General features: G+C 36.6%; 1 protein-coding gene across 2 annotated transcripts in view; it reads left to right on the forward strand.

The window, feature by feature from the left end:
* The window catches only part of CSMD3 (CUB and Sushi multiple domains 3), a 756,099-nt gene that overhangs the window by 719,487 nt on the left and 17,050 nt on the right, over positions 1 to 19,562 (forward strand). For both annotated transcript variants that reach the window (XM_074808674.1, XM_074808748.1), the window contains 5 exons: positions 2,208 to 2,381; positions 2,647 to 2,720; positions 10,470 to 10,581; positions 11,880 to 12,059; positions 17,823 to 17,888. In XM_074808674.1, the coding sequence (XP_074664775.1) occupies positions 2,208 to 2,381; positions 2,647 to 2,720; positions 10,470 to 10,581; positions 11,880 to 12,059; positions 17,823 to 17,888 (606 nt within the window). The remainder of the gene's footprint in view (positions 1 to 2,207; positions 2,382 to 2,646; positions 2,721 to 10,469; positions 10,582 to 11,879; positions 12,060 to 17,822; positions 17,889 to 19,562) is intronic.

The following is a 19,562-nucleotide window of genomic DNA, read 5'->3' on the forward strand; positions in this document are numbered from 1 at the left end:
GTCATTCTCAATGAGCAATCTTTAAGCAGTTCTTGACATCAGAAATTTAGTTCCCAGCTTGGTGCCATAGAGCCTGTAGCTGAAGATATGCAAGGTATAGTTATAACCTGCTATAATTATTCAGAATGGAATATGGTCATATCTTTGGTTGAGTATTTCTCATCTATGACCTAGTGAATTTGTCCACTTAATTATTCATACAGTAATTTCAGTAAAGGACTGCTGTTTTTATAAGCTTGGCAATAGATGGAAAAAAAAAAAAAAAAAAAAAAAAAGGCCTATGCCTGAAAATTCCTAACTACAGATGTAACTTGCTGTTAATCAATTAAATGTCTTTAAAGAATGAGTCTAGACTCACAGTCTCAGTGCCAGAGCTCCACGGCCCTGTCTCTGCTGAAGGGTCTCAGAGTCCTTAGGAAAATGTTTCCACTGGGAGTGGGAGCACTCACCGAGCTTCCAGTTTGCTGCAACTTCAATTTATTCTGTAGTCCCTTGTTCCAATATCAGAGGAAAACTGCTGTGGTTTACTATGGTGCCTGGTTTCCATGGTAACCTCTATAGAAGGCAGATATTCAGTAGCTGTTTAATGACTGGGTAAAGTTGACTGATAACTAAGTGGTAGAGATTACTTAGTTTTATAAAAAATTAATAAACTTACCAAAAAGCATTTATTAATGTGAGGATTTTTTTCCTTGAGAGTGGTTGCTACTCTGTTGGTACGGTTTCAGGAGACAGTTTCAAGACTCTGTGTTAAAAATTTGTAAATGTTTCATGTATTTTCAAATTAAGACTTCCACTGAATTTTCTAATGAAAACATAAATTACAACCATGATCTGTCAATCACACAATGAGGTTCACTGTGTTGCACTATCCCCAATTCATAGATCTTTTCAGAAGCCTATATTCTGCATATAATTCTGTAGACAGTCCCATTCCACTTAAAGCCATGAAATTGTATACATTTCTGGTATGTTACAGATTAAGCCCTTTTCTTCAACAAGATGTGTGTGAATGAATTTCCCATACAGTCAGTGTCTGCAGTCAGAGGTAAAGAGCAGGACCATTTCATGTGAGCAGGTCCTTTGGAAAGTTTAAGGCATGGGTGACAAATATAGAGATAATAGAAATGTATTTTGAAGGTGGTTGTTTAAGAGATGTAATTTAAATTTTGTCTGTAGAAGAGAAAGGTGGAGCAGAAAATTCCACTGTCTGTACAACAGGCCTTTTTAGTAATATATCATTGCACACATCCGGATTAGTGTTGGGCTGTTTATGTGTATTACAGCCCTTTCTGTTTGGTAAGAAATTAGACTCTACCATATTGGAATTCATGGTGTGTCAGGGAATAATATAGTCTGATGGCACAGGGTTTACCATAGCTGATTGCATTTCCTGAATCAATTATTCAAAATCCAGCTTCTGACAGTAATCAGTACTTTATACTGCAGAAGAAGGCCAGTAAATTTGCCAGCAGTGCATTTACATAGTTATGCTATGCTACAGACGTAAGAAATCTTTAGCTGATCAGTACAAAGTGAAAAGATCAATTCAAGAATATGTTCCTTATCAGTCAAATTTATCCTGTCTAATACCAGCTTATTAGTGTTTGACTTTTAGATTGCTGCTGAAATTTGTTTACCTTTTTTTTTTTTTTTTTGTTAGCTGTTCTGACTTTCAAGCGTTGTACTGCCATACATAGCAAGTCTTATCTTTCAGTGAAGGATAAGGAAGTAAGAATTTATGATTCCTAAAATCTGTTTGACAAATCCTTTAATCATACAAAAATTTCGAGCACAGGGTAGATGGCAGAAGCAGGAGAGGACAGGAGACTGACATGAAGGTTTGCTACACTCTCTGATTGCTATCTATAGGAAGATTTGCAGGTTGATGTGGCTTGGGGCAGAGGTGAATTATGGACATTTGGGCCTTAATAAAATAAATTGTATAACCCTAAGTGTCAACTTCAAGCTACTGACCAAGCCCACTATGTAGGCATTTTGTACAGCTAGCAAAACTACTGCCAACTGAAACAGACTAAAAATTGGCTATCTAGCCTCTCTTTGAATTCCTATTAAATGTTTCTGTATTTAACCTGTGTTTAATAAAATAAATATAAAATTTAGAGTAACTGCTTGACTAAGTTCACGTTATTTTTTTGTATTTTAATAAATGACACATTCCACTTCTATCGTGTCTTTTCTCACAGCAAAGTTTTGTGGTGACCCTGGAGTACCTGCTCAAGGGAAAAGAGAAGGCAAAAGCTTCATCTATCAGTCAGAAGTCTCTTTCAGCTGCAATCCTCCCTTTGTTTTGGTTGGCTCCAGCACCAGGATTTGCCAAGCAGATGGCACATGGAGTGGTTCTTCTCCTCGATGTATTGGTAAGGTTACACCCATATTATAGAAATTTCTTGAAATGCTCAATATTCCTTTTCCTGATAAGTCAATCTAGAGTTTTCAGCTATTTTGAATTATCCTGGTGTTATTCCATGCTCTTTAAGAATCAAGTCACTTTATTTTTGTTTATCTCATTGGCTTATTACATGTCATTTAACAAGTTTAATTTTGTGAAACATTCGTGTATTTCATTAAAATACTGTAATTTGTTTTGTCTTTAATTCATTGTAACTTTTTTTTTTTTTAAAGAACCTACTCGCACAGCCTGTGAAAATCCAGGAGTGCCAAGGCATGGGTCACAAAACAACACATTTGGCTATCAGGTAGAGTACACTAATTTTTATTAACTTGCCTATTAAAAAATGTTTATACTACCTCAAAGTCTAGAAACTTCTAATTAGAGGTCCAGAAACTGCTTGTGCCCTGTAAGAGATGGTTGCTGGCGTGTTGCTGTGTTTCTTTATTTCTAGCTGTTGGATTACATTGACATTATGTCCCTATTAACAATGCGCTCTGTGAAACCCTGGTGATCAAGTTCTGCTTGGTTTCACCTTGAAGGAGTTCAGTATCTCCCCACCAATATATAAGTGCTCCCTACTGTTTATCAAGTAGGCTTTTTCTCCTTAAAAGTGTGTATACTGTGTGCCAAACTGCTAGTGTAGACACACTCCAAAAAACAGTGGATATTTTTTTTCCTGAGAGCAGTTCTGTTGTTACATTTGGAATGATATGACCACAAAGGAATCACAGTCACAGAGGCTGACAGGTGCCTCTGGAGAGGTTCTAGTTCAACCTCCCTTCTCAAAGCAGGGTCAGCTTAGAGCAGGTTGATCAGGTCTGTGTCCAGAGGGTTTTGAATATTTCCGGGGATGGAGACTCCACAGCCTCTCTGGGTAACCTTTTCCAGGTTGATCACCCTTACAGTGAAAATGTGGGGTTTTATTTTCAAACATATTTTCTTGTTTCACTTTGTGCCTATTTACTCTTGTGCTGTCACTGGGCACCGCTAAAAAAAAGGTATCCGTCACCTTTCCAGCCCTCAGTGAGTTTTATTACACACTGATAAGATTCCCCTTGAGCCTTTTCTTTTGCAGGCTGGGTAATCCCAGCCCTTTGAGCCACTCCTTGTATTCCAGATGCTCTAGTCCCTTGCTCCCTTTTATGGCCCATCACTGGACTCAGTGCAGTATGTCCCTGACTCTCTTGCACTGCTGAGCCAAACACTGGACCCAGCACCCACTTGTGTCTCACCAGTGCTGGGCAGGGGAAGAATCACCTCCTTCAACCTGCTGGCAATACTCTGCCTAATGCAACCCAGGAGGCTGTTGGTTGCCTTTTCTACAAGGGTGTGTTGTGGCAAATGGTGTTTGCATAGCTTCTGTTAGAAACAGAATTGTGAAATTGAAAATGCTTCTGAATTTCTGATTTTCTGAATCACAAAAACCAGTGATGTCAGTGAGACGTTTTCATGGGTGAATGGTGTACAGATGCAAAAAATGTGCCCTATAATTTGCTAGGAATCTGATAAGGTAGCTGCAAACAAACTGAGAGTCTAAACTATTCTGCTACGTCTGTGTTTGGTGTCAGGACTGAAAGCTTCAGACATGTGAAGAGGACTAGACAGAAGAGTAAGCTAGCAGCTCCCTGCTTGTATCTGGTGCCTGTCTAGTAGCAGGAGTTAAATTAAAACTGCAGATTGCCAGAAATGCAAGAAAGGATTCCTTGAAATTTGAAAATATTTACAACATGAAATTATTTTTTAGAAGCAAAGGTTATAGCTAAAGACTTCTCAAAATTTCATGGCCAAAAATTTCTTTGGTTTGTCATTTTGGTAGCCTTTATCCAGTACTCCTCCTGCTTAGTGATTGTTTTAGCAGTTTTTAGGTTTTTAGATTATGCTAGATCACAATCATATGTGCAGTGGTAATATAATTGTCTCAGTTTTCTCCAGGGAATGGAGTGCTGTTTCATGCCAAGATAGAATATACAGGGGCAGTCCTTGGGTTAACTTCCTTTGGGTATAATACAGTATTATACTAGAGGGCAACTCTTTATTCAACCGTGTAAGAAATAAATCATTGCAATGACCATTTTCTACAATTTTATTGTCACAGTTTCTCTGGAATATTAATGAGCTTTCTATCACTGAAGAAGCTAACACAGACTTTCTAATTTGTGGTGTAGTTGTTGTAGTTGTGAATAAAAGCATCACTCACAGCTAGCATGGAACTGTCAAAATACCAGGCAAAATATCAACTGATAAATAATTTCTAAAAGAAGTGTAGCTGCTGGCAGAATTTACAATCTTGATCCCACAGTTGTAAGGTTAGTACCTAGCAGATTTAAACTGCATGAACTATAGTCTTCTTACCTAGCCAGCAACTTATCCTCACACTCATACAGCGAATTTGGTTTTATATCTAGTAAGTAAATGTCTGCATGCAATTTCTGGTTACTCTAATATGATTGCTTAGTTAATACAGACCAGGGTGGGAGTATCATTCGTAAGATGAAGCTGAGTTTAGCTCTTTATTGGGTGGACACAACAATGAATATTATCAGTTCTAGACAAATTATTGTCTGTAGATCCTGAAAAGAAATATTACATTACTGTATATTCTATAATGTTATGACTCATTTAAACTGCAAAGATATTATAAGTGAATTTATATTATGCTATAATTAACTTCCTGTATGAATGGGATAATAATGTCCTTTGTTTTCATCCATAGCAGAAAGGTAAAGAATAATTCTAAATTATACCAAAACACAGAACATAGGATGGCTTTGATTTTCTTTTGTTTGATAAATCTTCTGTCTATCATTTTAAACAATAGACCAAAAGAGCTTATGCCAAATTAAGCAAAAGGTTTTGCAGTTGGTAAACACATAACAAGGAGTTTTTGCTGATGAATATATAAGATGGTTTTCTGACTTTAACCCAGGGTGAGGAGTTTTTCTCAACTGGGGGTTTGATGGGATTTTTGGTTGTGGTTTTTTTTGCAGTTTGGGGTTTTTTTAAACTCTCTTAAATTCTTCACATTCAAACTAATATTAATAGGGTCACTTATATGACTTAATTGTCAAGTTTCAAATGTATGTCTCTGTCTCATAAAAAAAATCAAGCTGTAGTCTGACAGTAGAATTCATGTCTTCATATGTGGAGTCCTGTTGAAGTGTTTTTCAACAAATGACAATACCTCCTTTTTTACCTGACTGTCACTTGTTTTTCACAATACTAATGTCAAGTCATGAACTTCCACAGAACTGTTTTTTTGTTCTTGTCATTTCCCCTACTCTTGATTATCTGTTTTCCTATCTCATTGATTGCATTGAAAGTTCAGGCATATGCAACATAATTCCAGGTTTGACTGAAAGGCATATCAAAACCTGACCTCCTGGAACCTACACTAACAAAAGCACAAATATCACAACCTCACATTTGAATGGTGTTTCAACTGTTAAATAGGAGCTTTGTAACAAAGAGGTAACAGAATTTTGCATGGATTTTGTTGTTCAGTATTGAATTCATCAAGCAGAAGCGGATCAGGTTCTTTTGCATTCGAATAACATCAAAATACCAGTTTAGTGCTATTTGGATATCAGGCATTGCATGTAAATGAGTAGCATCACCTGCTTTAATTGTTATGAATATGTACTTCTAGGATGTTTACCTTTCATCTGAGAATTTTGGATTTGACAAATCTACCTTAACAGTGTATTACAATGAAGACAAAATATCTTTGGAACTTAGTGAATACTGGCTTCATCTGTAATCTGCAAAATAAATTGCTCCTTGGAAAGAAACTGGTTTTGAAATATTTCTTCAGATATATTGCTAGTAACATAGAAAATAGCTTATAGCATTTTCACCATAAACTGTCCCAACACAAGATACTACTGAATTGAAGAAACAGTTTAGAACTTCTTAGACCAATCAGTCATATATGTTAGATTTATTACTTCTCATACTTTTCCAACATACGTTTTTGTAGAAATTCGGCTATTTTCCCCACCATTAAAGCCTGAAGGGAGCCAAAGGGCAATCTGATTTTAGAAAGAATAGCCGCATTACAATAGCGGTAGCCCTATGCTAGCTCTTTGGTTCTATTTTGTGAAATCCTGTATGAAACTTGATCTGCAGATGTGGAGCAACCTTGCAAATAATCTCCCTCTGTGAATGTAATGTTTATAAAACCTTTAGTGTTGATTGAATTGTAGGATGAAATTCCAATAGAAATGCTGTACTAGCACAGTGTAGATGTCTCCTTTAGCACAGCACTGCATCAATGAAAATGTCATCTAAGCCTTATAAGACACCATGTAATTTTCCTGGCTCCTTCTGCTTCTCAGAATCCTGAGGCCTGTGGCTTCAGACTGATGTCAGCGGGGGATGTTAGTGTCAGAATCTGGAGTGCTTCACTGGTAGGAGTGTGCTTTTGATGTTTTTTTCTGCCTTTTTTTTTTTTTTTTGTCTCTGTTATTCTTGATACACCTGGGGTTATTTATGTTTTTAACACACTTTTACACCACTCACACCGCAGCTCCACACTATATTTCAATCTACTCCATAAGGCATATTTCACCTATGTTATATACTTGTTCTTTTTCTCCTGTTAGAGAATAGTAAATATATGATCTTTGGTTCTTGGTAAAGGAAAATCTAGTGATGTTGATTTTGGAACTATCCAAACAATAGCTGACTGTGCATATAGAATAGTTCTTCCCTAAAACTAGAGAGTACAGTGAACAAAGATATTTCAGCTGTTTCCCCGGCTCTCCTCACTAGTGCTTCGATTCAAGCTGTATAACAAAAAATTCGAACAGATCAGAACATCTCAAGACTGGGAATTTTTGAGGACCATAGAAGGCTGTATTTTAGCGCCACCTGGTGCCGCTGGCATAACAACATTGGAAAATAATTTTCCCGAAAATTTTTAAATTACTCTCTTTTTATTTTATTTTTTTTTTTAAATTGCACATCGTTTATAATCTTTTTATTGTTATTATTATTTTAGGAGCATGGAGCGTAATTCCTTTATTTATTTATTCATTATCCTGAGTAGCATTGCAACGCTTCTAAAAACATCTTAATCACTTGGGCAACTTGTATTTTTTATGCTACTTCTGGGGCTTACATATATAAAGGTTGTGTTTCCCTAACAAGGATAATACAGGTGACATCCATTTTTTTTTTGTGAGGAAATAAGGAAAATAGTTTCACTAGTAGTTATTGGTTTGGATCAAGTAGTTGATATTGCAACAACTGGTTGCAATATCAACAATGATTTGGGGTTTTTTTGTTTGTTTGCTGTGGGTTTTTCTTGGTTGTTTGATGTGAGTTTTTTTTTAAATTGTGGAATGCCAGCAACTCAACCTTTCTACTTACTTGGCAATTTGAGCCATTTCCTTATCTCATGGACATATTTCTAGTACTAAAGAACTGGTTTGATGTTTAGGCGTTTAGGCAATGAAGCTTCAGTGAAGCCATAAGTTAGGCAGAGCTGCAGTGAAGATGGGCAGACAGTGGATAAAATTTCTCTGTGTTCTGCTCTTCAGGTGAACAGTTTTCTTTCAATATATGTGTCCAACAGAAGTCATTAATAGACAGCTAAAGAAGAGGGAGAAGTTACAGAAAATTGAAAAAACACACCTCCTTCCTTTTTTCGCTGTTACCCATTGAGTCCTGTAGGTCTGAAGAGTCTATGGACATGATTCTCCAGTCCTTTCAACTTGTGAAGTATGAACTTTCTGTTCAGACCATTCTTGATGTGTAGAATTACAATATACTGAATTGTTCTGAATATACTGAAATTATTTTGATCTATTGAATTTTTATTCCTCTAAAGAGATTCTATACAATGAGAAATTTATTTTAGGTAATATCCTACTAAAATGTAGATGAAAATTTCAAGATTGTAGTTATCTGATTAATTCAAAATTGCCCATATTTAAGTGGTGTTGAGCTAACATATGAAAGATAATCACATCATGAGAACTGTCACGCTCTGAAGATAGGGCTTTTTTTTTTAAAAAAAAAAAAGAGAATGTAGCACATAAAATGTTAATTGAAAATAAGTGAAGTAGTGTAACTAAGCAGTTAAAGCCTTACAGTTGCTATTTCTTAAGTTGACATTGACTACTGCAGTTTGAATCTTTAACTTAGTTACAGTTTAGAATAGATACCTGAGTATAAGTAGCCAATTAACTTCTTTACCTCCTTGACTTCCATGATGTCCAGCTACACCACATCACAAAACAATTATATTTTTTTCTTAAATATTTTATATTCAGGAAAAACATCAAGTCAACTTTGAAATAACAAAGTAGAAAGAAATTTAAGTTCCTACTCAGAAGTATATTAAGAAAGTATATTTAATGGGTTTGGTTGGAATATTTTTGGTGTGAGCAAGGGTGAAAGGGTCTTGGTTTTAAAGACAATGTTGAAGTATTGTCTTCCTTGACAACAAAAGACTAAATGTGGCAGGTGTTCTTTCCATAGTTGTGAATGGAGACTGCTTCGATAGAGGAAGATTACAGAAATGAACAAATCTTTCATAAGACTAATACTTGTTGTAAAGTAATATATTGGTGGTGGTTGTTTTAACTAAGCTCTTTACTACACAAAAAAATTACTTCCATTTCTATTTGGTGCAACTTCTAAAACTTTTAGTGTTTTCCCACTTTGTGCTTAATCATGAAAGTGATTTAGTGTATTTTCTTCAAAATCTTTTAAAACTAATTATATAGTCCAGTGAACACAATAAAGAGGAAAAAAAAAAAAAGGAGATGAATTTTAAATCACATACTGCGTTGATGAGCTACTACCTGTAGTTCATGGGTTATTATTAAATTTCGTTCTGATGAGAAGCTTGAGCTGAAATGGAATAGTACTATAAAGTTTCAAATGACTACTTGTAGCAGTGAAATGCTGTTTCCCAGGACTAAATTATTGTGAAAGAGTCCACATTTTACCTTTGAACATCAATTTAAATCAAGTGTTATATATTTAAACAAAATAATAAAAAAACCCCAAAACAAAACAGAACTATAAATGTGCTGTCACGTATAGTTCAGTTTTCAACTTCTCATTTAAACATGGGTTGATAAATACATTAATACAGGTCACTACAGAACAGTAGATTTGATCTACACACCTTAATATTTTAGTTAACCAGTCACAGCATGTAATAAACTACTTTCTGAATGATATACTTGTAATCTAATTTCTCTGCTTTTGATGGAAACTGAGAAATATTTGCGTTTTCATCAATGTCACCATGACTGGACATGCTGAGCAAGTTATTCCATGTTGTTTTTGCAGAAACTGTTATTGACTAAAGAATTCTATTTTCATTTTTATGCAACACATACCCATAATAAGCATAATAATTAAAAACTAATCTCAGATGGATTGCTATTGTAAATTGTAATGTACTTGTGTTCCAGTTTCTATTATCTGCATGGTATAAAGAACAATTCTTTTTTACTTCTTGTCATCAAAAACCAAAATTAAAATATTATAGGAACATTATATTTTCTGAAGCATGAGACAGTTTTGTTGACCAGGCCATGCATTTTCTAATGAAATATTTCTCATTATAATTTGTGAATTCATTCAGCATTCCACAAAGGGGGGGTGTAGTTCAACAAAGGTCCAGCAGAATCTATTACCCATTTCAGCTCCGTGACTTCTTCCCTGGTTTGCTGCAGGATTGCCTAACTGGCTTCTCCTTGGTCCAGAGCTAGGAAGCCACAGTAAGCTTGGTTTCCACACTCACAGTACCTCAACTGTTCCAGGCCCAAAGCAACACACCAGAGAGACCACAGAAGATGAGATTTTGATTCTTTTCCATGGAGGATTTCAGTTTGTGGGGAGAGTAATTTTAATGAGAATGAAACAAATGTTTATTTCATAAAACGCTCTGTGAAATTAATTTTCTTTCTACAGAAAAAACATTACAATTCATCAGTCTGCATAATGTGAAGGAGTTTGTTATCAAATTTGGGAAAAAAACCCACAACTGATATTTCTTCATAACAATATTACTGTGTTTTCTACTTTTCAACAGGTGGGAAATATTGTTCAATTTCAGTGTAAAAAAGGACACCTTCTCCATGGCTCAACAACACGAACTTGCCTTCCTGACCTTACATGGAGTGGAATCCAGCCAGAATGCATACGTAAGTAAATGATAGATTTCTGATCTATCACATTTTTTATCTGGGCTATTAAGTTCAAGTAACATTGTTAAAAAGTTAATTTATATAGTTTTACTAACTTACTATAAATGTGCATTACTAGCTTACAGCAGCTAGAAATGTGATTTTGTGAGTGAATTTTTCTACAATAGCCTATAAAATTAAAAAAAAATACCAGAAAATAATGAGAATAACAGACAGCTCTTGATCCAGAGAGATGCTGAAAATAGTAAGTTTCTGTCTAAGAGGGTGTAACCCTTCCAAAGAAGAGAGGAGGCGGTGAGAACAGGACATGTAGGAAAGCCTGACACAACCCTAACTTGTACTGGATCAGATAGTTACAATCAGTTCTAGTGAAGAGTTTGAGCTGTTTCCCAACTAAAGAGTCAGGATATTTTAAGAAGGGGAAAATAAGGTTTGTAATTGGAAATTTTTGAATCGGAAATACAGAGAATCTTGTTACTTGTGTACAGGAAGTGGCATTTAATATCTTCGATCATTTACACTTTGGCAATAGTGCTTATTTATGAAGGTATAACATTATTGTTAATCTTTCTAGTTTTTCAGCTAGCCAGCTGTATTTTTCTGGAAATAGTCTCACCTTATAAGGTCTGACCTTATAGAATCACTTCAGTGTATGGAGAGCATATCCACAGAAGAAAACAACATTAGTGTTTCAGTTGGTGCTAGCATTTCCCCTAAGCAAACAGCAAATCAGTAGCTCAGTGTGTTGAAAGGTGAGCTTGCTGTTTTTGAGGTAACACAAGACTCTCAGATTCTGGTGATTGTTAAAGACTTAAGACACTTTACATGAGATTAGGAATGGTAATTAAATTTTTCTGACTGATATTTAAAACTTGCCTTACCTACAATTTCTCCTTGACCTTTCAAAGTGTTTTCCAAATGACCCATTTATTTACTGTTATTCAATACTACACAGATATCATAAGTCATGTAATTCACAAGCCATGACTGCTTTTTAACTGTGGTAAAATGTGTGTTTTTTATGTTCGCATATGCAGACAATTAATTTTGGTTGTGCAAGTGCATTTAAGTTAGTTCTTGTTCCCTTGAAATTGAAAGGTCCATTTTCAAGAGTGCATTTATAGGCTCAGAACAGTAATTTATAGATGATATAGTAATTTTTAATGTGAATTAAATGGTTTTTTTTTAATTGATGCTTTTCTCTTCATTAGTTACCTGTCAGAATGGGTATAGATTATTTTTTAAGAAATATTTTCACCGTTTTGACTGAAGGATATTTTGTCTCTTCTCTGTAGCTCACAGCTGTAAGCAACCAGAAACACCAACTCATGCTAATGTGGCAGGAATGGATCTTCCCTCGCTTGGTTATACATTGATTTACACTTGTCAGCCAGGCTTCTTTCTGGCAGGAGGATCAGAGCATAGAGCCTGTAGGTCTGATGGCACATGGACTGGGAAAGTTCCAGTTTGTGAAGGTAAGCTCTTCTGTTTCCCACTGCATCTCTCATATTTCAGTGATTTTCTTTATTTGCAGTCTAATAAGGCAGAATGTAAGGAGAACTAGGAGGGAGAACGTCTAAGAGGATAGCTCTGATCCTTTGCCAGTTGTGTTTAATGGGACATATGCTTTCATGTACTTGTCTTTCATTTGCATTCTCAGAGGTGTCAATTCCAGATATAATTCCAGAGGCCAAATACTTGGCTAATATCTGCTTTTAGACTTCTGACTGAGTCAACCTTGGACTACATTCTCATAAGCTTGGTAGAGTAAGATTCTCAATGCTTTTGAATATGCCTACTAAACTTAGATCAGGGTAATTTTATTTACAGAGATTGTGTCAGCTGCAGGACAGCTATGACAGTTGTAATATTACTATGGTACAGTTGCCATCATGGAAATGTGGTGGGATGACTCACACAACTGGAGTGCTGCAATGGATGGATATAAACTCTTCAGAAGAGATAGGCAAGGAAGGAGAGGCAGTGGGGTACCCTGTATGTTAGAGAGTGTTTTGATTGTCTAGAGCTTGATGATGGTGATGACAGGGTTGAGTGTTTATGGGTAAGAATCAGGGGAAGGGTCAATGAGGCAGATATCATGATGGGAGTCTGTTATAGACCCCCCAACAAGGATAAAGAGGCAGACAACATATTCTATAAGCAGCTGGGAGAAGTCTTACAATCACTAGCCCTTGTCCTCATGAGGGATGTCAATTTACCAGATGTCTGCTGGAAATACAATACAGTGGAGAGGAAACAGTCTAGGAGGTTCCTGGAGTGTGTGGAAGATAACATCCTGACACAGCTGGTGAGTGAGCCAACAAGGGAAAGCACCACGCTGGACCTGTTTTTTGTGAACAGAGAAGAACTTGTGGGTGGTGTGATAGTTGGAAGCCGTCTTGGGCATAGTGATCACAAAATGATAGAATTTTTGATTCTTGGAGAAGTAAGGAGGCGGGTTCAGCAGAACTGCCACCTTAGAATTCCAAAAGGCAGACTTCAGCCTGGTTAAGAGTCTGGTTGACAGAGTCCCTTGGGAAGCAGTCATGAAGGACAAAGGAGTGCAGGAAGGCTGTATATTCTTCAAGAAGGAAATCTTAAAGGCACAGGAGCAGGACACACCCATGTGCCAAAAGACAAGCCGGCGAGGAAGAAGACGTCTGGCTGAACAGAGATCTTTGACTGGAACTCGGGGAAAAAAAATGAGAGTTTATGATCTTTGGAAGAAGGTGCAGGCCACTCAGGAGGATTACAAGAATATTGTGAGTTTATGCAGGGAGAAAATTAGAAGGGCCTAAGTAGAACTTAATCTGGCTACTGCCTTAAAAGACAAGAAAAATATTTCTATAAATACATTAGCAACAAAAGGAGGCCTAAGGAGACTTGCATCCTTTATAGGATGTGGGAGAAACATACTGACAAAGTATGAGGAAAAGGCTGACATACTTAATGCCTTCTTTGCCTCAATCTTTAATGGTAAGACGAATTGTTCTCAGAGTACCCATCCCACTGAGCTAGAAGACAGGGATGGGGAACAGAATGAAGCCCCCATAATCCAAGGGGAAATGGTTAGCAACAAGTCTATGTGGCCAGATGGAATCCACACAAGGGTACTGAGGGAGCTGGCAGAAGTGCTCACCAAGCCACTTTCCATCATTTATCAGCAGTCCTGGTTAACTGAGGAGGTCCCAGTTGACTAGAAGTTAGGAAATGTGATGCCCATTTACAAGAAGAGCCAGAAGGAGGATCCAGGGAACTACAGGCCTGTCAGTCTGACAGCAGTGCCATGGATGGTTATGGAGCACATCATCTTGAGTGCTATCACATGGCACGTACAGGACAACCAGGTGATCAGGCCCAGTCAACATGGGTTTATGAAAGACAGGTCCTGCTTGACTAACCTGACCTCCTTCTATGACAAGGTGACCCAGTTAGTGGATGAGCAAAAGTCTATGGATGTTGTCTAAGAGGCTGTAAAGCCTTTGACGCCATTTCCCACAGCATTCTCCTGGAGAAACAGGCTGCTCATGGCTTGGATGGGCACACTTTTCGCTGGGTAAAAAACTGGCTGGATGGCCGGGCCCAAAGAGTTATGGTGAATGTAGTTAAATCCAGTTGGTGGTGAGTCACAAGTGGCTTTCCCCAGGGCTCAGTATTGGGGCCAGTTCTGTTTAATATCTTTATCAATGACCTGGATGAGGGGATTGAGTGCACCCTCAGTAAGCTTGCAGATGACACCATGTTGGGCAGAAGTGTTGATCTATCTGCTTGAGGTTAGGAAGGCTCTGCAGAGAGATCTGGACAGGCTGAATTGATGGGCTGAGGCCAATTGTATGAGATTCAACAAGGCTAAGTGCCAGGTCCTGCACTTGGGACATGCAACCCCATGCATCGCTACAGGCTTGGGGAAGAGTGTCTGGAAAGCTGACTGGTGGAAAAGGACCTGGGCGTGTTGGTCGACAGTCAGCTGAACATGAGCCAGCAGTGTGCCCAGGTGGCCAAGAAGGCCAATAGCATCCTGGCTTGTATCAGAAACAGTGTGACCAGCAGGACTAGGGAAGTGATCATCTCCCTGTACTTGCCACAGGTGAGGTCATGCCTCGAATACTGTGTTCAGTTTTGGGCCCCTCACTACAAGAAAGACATTGAGGTGCTGGAGCGTGTCCAAAGAAGGGCAACAAAGCTGGTGAAGGGTCTAGAGAACAAGTCTTATGAGGAGGAGCTGAGGTTACTGGGGTTGTTTAGTCTAGAGAAAAGGAGGCTCAGGAGAGACTTTATCACTCTCTACAACTACCTAAAAAGAAGTTGTAAGTGAGCTGGGTGTCAGTCTCTTTTCCCAAGTAAGAAGTGATAGGACAAGAGAAAATGGCTTCAAGTTGTGCCAAGGATTTAGATTGGATATTAGGAGAAAATTCTTCACTGAAAGGGTTTTCAAGTGTTGGAGCAGGCTTCCCAGGGAAGTGGTTGAGTCACCATCCCTGGAGGTATTTAAAAGATGTGTAGATGTCACACTTAGGGACATGGTTTAGTGGTGGACTTGGCAGTGTTAGGTTAACGGTTGGTCTTGATGATCTTAAACGTCTTTTCCAACCTAAATGATTCTGCGATTGTATGATTCTACTCTAATATTGGAGAAGGATGACTAAAGTCCAAGTAGATGTTTGAATCACTGTATGGAATTAATCCATAGGGTTTAATATTATTTTGTATTGGTATGTCAGCAACAATACACTATTTGCAAACATTTTTTTTGCTTTGCTTTTTTTACTTTGTCCTTGATGTTCAAACATTTTATTTTGTTTCTAATTTTTACTACATACTTTATCATGGCAGGGCATGAAAAACTTCATAGCAAAATCATGATGAGAATGTTTTATTTCATGTGAGATAAGAAACATCCCCAAGTATAGCAACTGTTTGGAACTCTATTTCCTGAATAATTAAAGCAACTTTCAGATTACTGATATCTAATGTTTCAGATGTGGTTATCCCCAGGGCTCTTACAGAGGCAATCAAAGGCTATATAGCTAAGTACTACTACTTGGAAGGGAAATAGGAAATGAATATTTTGTATTACTATAAAACAGGTGTCCTGGTATTACATGCCAGGCAAGTGCTGGGGGAAAACAGAGCAGAGCTTTGGGAAAGTGTTGGAAAGCAAGCTACCAGGAAGCTTATGAATTGTTCCGTACTCAGGAAGTGTTATGGCAGGCCAAATGTGATTCATGGATTGTATTTTGATCCAAGAATTTTCTGCTGATGATATTGAAACAAGTAGTATTATCTGTCCTATCTGATAGTAAGGAACCTTTATGAGATTTAAAAAAAAAATTGTTAAAGTATAACTCAGAGTTTATCTGCCTTGTGATATAACTTGGTTTCCCAATGTCCTGAAAAAATGTTATAGAAATGCAAAATATTTAGGGTCAGATATATTACTTCTTGCTTTCTAGCAGTGGAGAAAGTCAAGAATAAGCAACATGTTGTAAAGTATTAACTCTAAGTAAATAAATTAAAATATCTCTTAAATATTTTCAATTTTACCTGTTACAGAGGGGTGAAAACTTTCTGTCCTATGGAAGGGAGAAGAGCACCAGGTCAGGTTGTTCACCTGTGATTGTGAACTTCAGAAAAATAGCTTGGAAATGGATGAAAAGGAGTAAAACATTTGGAGTTGAGAGCTCTAAAAGGATCTGTAGGGGAATTAAAACAGAATTTGGTCATTTTGAAGACAAAACTGCGATCTTGAAAGTCCTACTGAGCAAATATATGGACCTAGAAACTTAAACTCCACAGATAACTTGTTTTAGATGGGATTTGTATTTAAAAATTGTATCTAGATTTTATTTTGTATTCAAAATTTCTGTTCTGAAGTTGACTAGAAATGTATTCACCTTGACAAAGCTAATTGATTGACTCAACAGCTTTTTATATTAAAGCCCCTTGGAAAGCATGATCCAGATATTTCTAACCTGATCTTTATGTAGTCAAAAAGCATATGCTGTTGAGACACACCCTCCAGGTCAACAGTGTTCAGTGATGTTCAGTAAGTTCCTTTCAAAACAGAGAGGAAATAGAGATTAATCAGTCAGTAGTAGCAGACCATGAGAACTTCAGGTTGAATTCCAACCCCTGCCCTTGTTTCTTGACAGTTTTAATCTATATACCAAGAACAAGCTTTCTGTAATAAGGTAAAAGTTATACTCAAGAAAAATATTCTCAGTTCTTCTTGCTAAAGTTTCCTTTTTATGCAGAAAAATACTCCACTCAAGGAGTAGGAAGTTGCTTTTCTTGTCTGTTTTCTTTTTAGAGTATCGATCAGAGAGAAAAGGCCTGGCTTCAAAGCCAAGATCCAAAATCCAAAATATTGAAATAACCATTGGAGCAAGGAATGGAGCCTAGTGCTGCATGAAAGTATTTTACATTAGGAGACAGAATTATGTGTCTTCTTTATAGCCCAGTGAATCTAAATTATTTTCTGCAAAATAAAATAGCTTCAGCTGCAGGAAATGACACTGTCCCATTGCATTTAGTTCATCATCTTCAGTGGTGTCAGAGTTCCTGGTCTTAGCAGAGAAGAAATGAAATTCTCCAATTTCCAGTGTTGAAATCACCTGAGCAGTTGGAGATAGCCTCATTTGTTTCTTTCTGTTGCCATTCTTTAAAGAAACAGTGATCTCCTCCACTGTTAAGAGATTAAGCATTCATCTTTGGGTTTTCAGTCTTGAACACAAGGTGCCTTAGTACTACTGAATGTAATTGAGTCCTAGAGAAAAACATGATTTAAAACACCCTTGATATGTTTCTCTTCACTGTTTTGTGTTACACTGATTCCAGTAAAAGCACTAGTCACAGTGGTATTTTGTGTGGATCCTGATTTAAATTATATAACTTGTCACAGATGACATATTAGAAGACATTTCACATATTAGGTGCCTAGTCCATGACTGTGAATCCTGAAATGTGGATTCTGAAGTGAAAACCTACACTGAGTATTGCAAATGACTTGGTAGCATCTGAGTGACATGACTTAGGAGAAAATGCAGCAATGGAAGAAATCAGTGGGCGTGTGCTCCTGTGATACTAAGGCTTGACTGAAATCTCATTTGTATTTGAGTTTAAAACATCATCTTATATACTTTGAAACAAATAAATTCCGTTATGGAAATTATTTTCTTAGTTTCTGAGTAACATATTTGCTTCTGATTTGTCTTTTTGTCATTCATTCTTTCTAACAGCTGGTTCAAAAATATTAGTGAAGGATCCCAGACCAGCTTTGGGAACACCAAGTCCCAAACTAAGTGGTAAGTACTTTGATGTATCTTTAGTTTTAAACAATTTCTGTGGAAAACACAATGGGAATCGATTTAGTGAGACTGCACTGAATGGCTTAGAATGAATAAAGGCTCCTAGATTAGGCATTACATTAACAGAACAAAACCATCATTAATTAAATTATTCCCCAATGTTTTAAGTCTGTCTAGACTATATGGTATTATTTATATTCATATACAATTTCTAACTGTTACGTGATGAGAGTTTTATTGGTTTCACTGAAATTACTGTGTTCTGTGTAAGATCCTATGCAATATACCCATTCAGAAACTATATTACTCACCCAGAAATAAAGACGTTTCACAGTTTTTTTCACAGTCTTGCACTTCTTTTACATATTGCTAATTTAAATTACTTTACCTAAATACTTCAGTATTAGCCTTCAAAAAAGCTAATTTTAGTCTAGAGAAGGTAGTCCCTCTAAATGGGTGAAGTCAACTCCAGTTTTCACTGATTTGCTAAAGAAGTCTATCTTTGGATGTCCTGACTAGATCCAAGAGAAACTTTTCTCTGTCCACTGAAGAGATTTTTTGAAAAGAGAAGTCTCCTTAACTAGCATTAGCTTTTGACTATAACCCTATTTAATGTCTAGCAATAATGAATAAAGATTTAAAAGTGATTCCTTATCATAGGGGGTTTTGTGGGGGTTTGTGAGGTTTGTTTGATGGTGTTTTTTTTTTTTTTTTTTTTTTTAAATCAGGTTGTACACGACTTCAAAACTGTGTTTGTCGATGTACTGCATGGTAGTCATACAATCAGTTTTTTCATTCTGAAGCTTTTTGTACAATCCCAATTAATTGAAAAAAAAAAAAAAAAGTAAAGATCAGATTTTCTGAAAGTAGGGAAATAAATTTCAGGGAGATCACAAATCAACAGAATCAGACTATTTGCACCATGCAGTTCCCTTGCTTGCAGTTTGCAGGCCCAGTATCTAAGTGTTTTGTTTTTATGTGTTTACTTGTCAAAAATTGTATGCATCTATACATATACATACACAAATAAAAAAATAGGAAAGCTCTTTTACCCTCCATGGCGAAGACAGCCTGTCACTGTGACCCATAAAATAAATGATGAGGGAAGACTATCAGGTATTTCAGTGGGCCTCAGTCTTGAATTTTGGGATATCCTGTGAGAGAAGGGGCAAGTATTCTTCTGTGTTTATCTGACATGAGATGCCAATTCATACATGAACCCAGAGCTTTAAGTTCTGTGAGAGTGACTCCAAATAATGTCAAAGTGCTGATTTTAAATAGTGATTATTTATTATAGGGCTAAGCATGATACATTTCCTTTGGAAAGTGTAGTAAACCCATCTAAGTCACCTTCAATTTAATTGTTTAAATGGTATCTCATGTTAAGATTTTAAAGATTTGAATGTATCTCATTTTACTGGATAGGTAACTTTTTTTTTTTTTTTACCATACTGTTGCTGGAACAGCATTACTTAATTTTGCAGTTCGATAATGACAAATATTAAATGTAAAGGTATAAATCTACCATATTTATTCTCCCTGCAGTCTATGATCTATTTTTAATTTTAAATTAGGGGATTTTTTTTTCTCCTGTTGAAGATCATAAAGTTTTTAAGCATTTGAAGATAAGATAAAACTTCTTATATAAATTTTTCATTAGCAAAATTGACT

The sequence above is a fragment of the Strix aluco genome, chromosome 1 (genome assembly GCF_031877795.1).
Source record: "Strix aluco isolate bStrAlu1 chromosome 1, bStrAlu1.hap1, whole genome shotgun sequence".
NCBI lineage: Eukaryota > Metazoa > Chordata > Aves > Strigiformes > Strigidae > Strix > Strix aluco.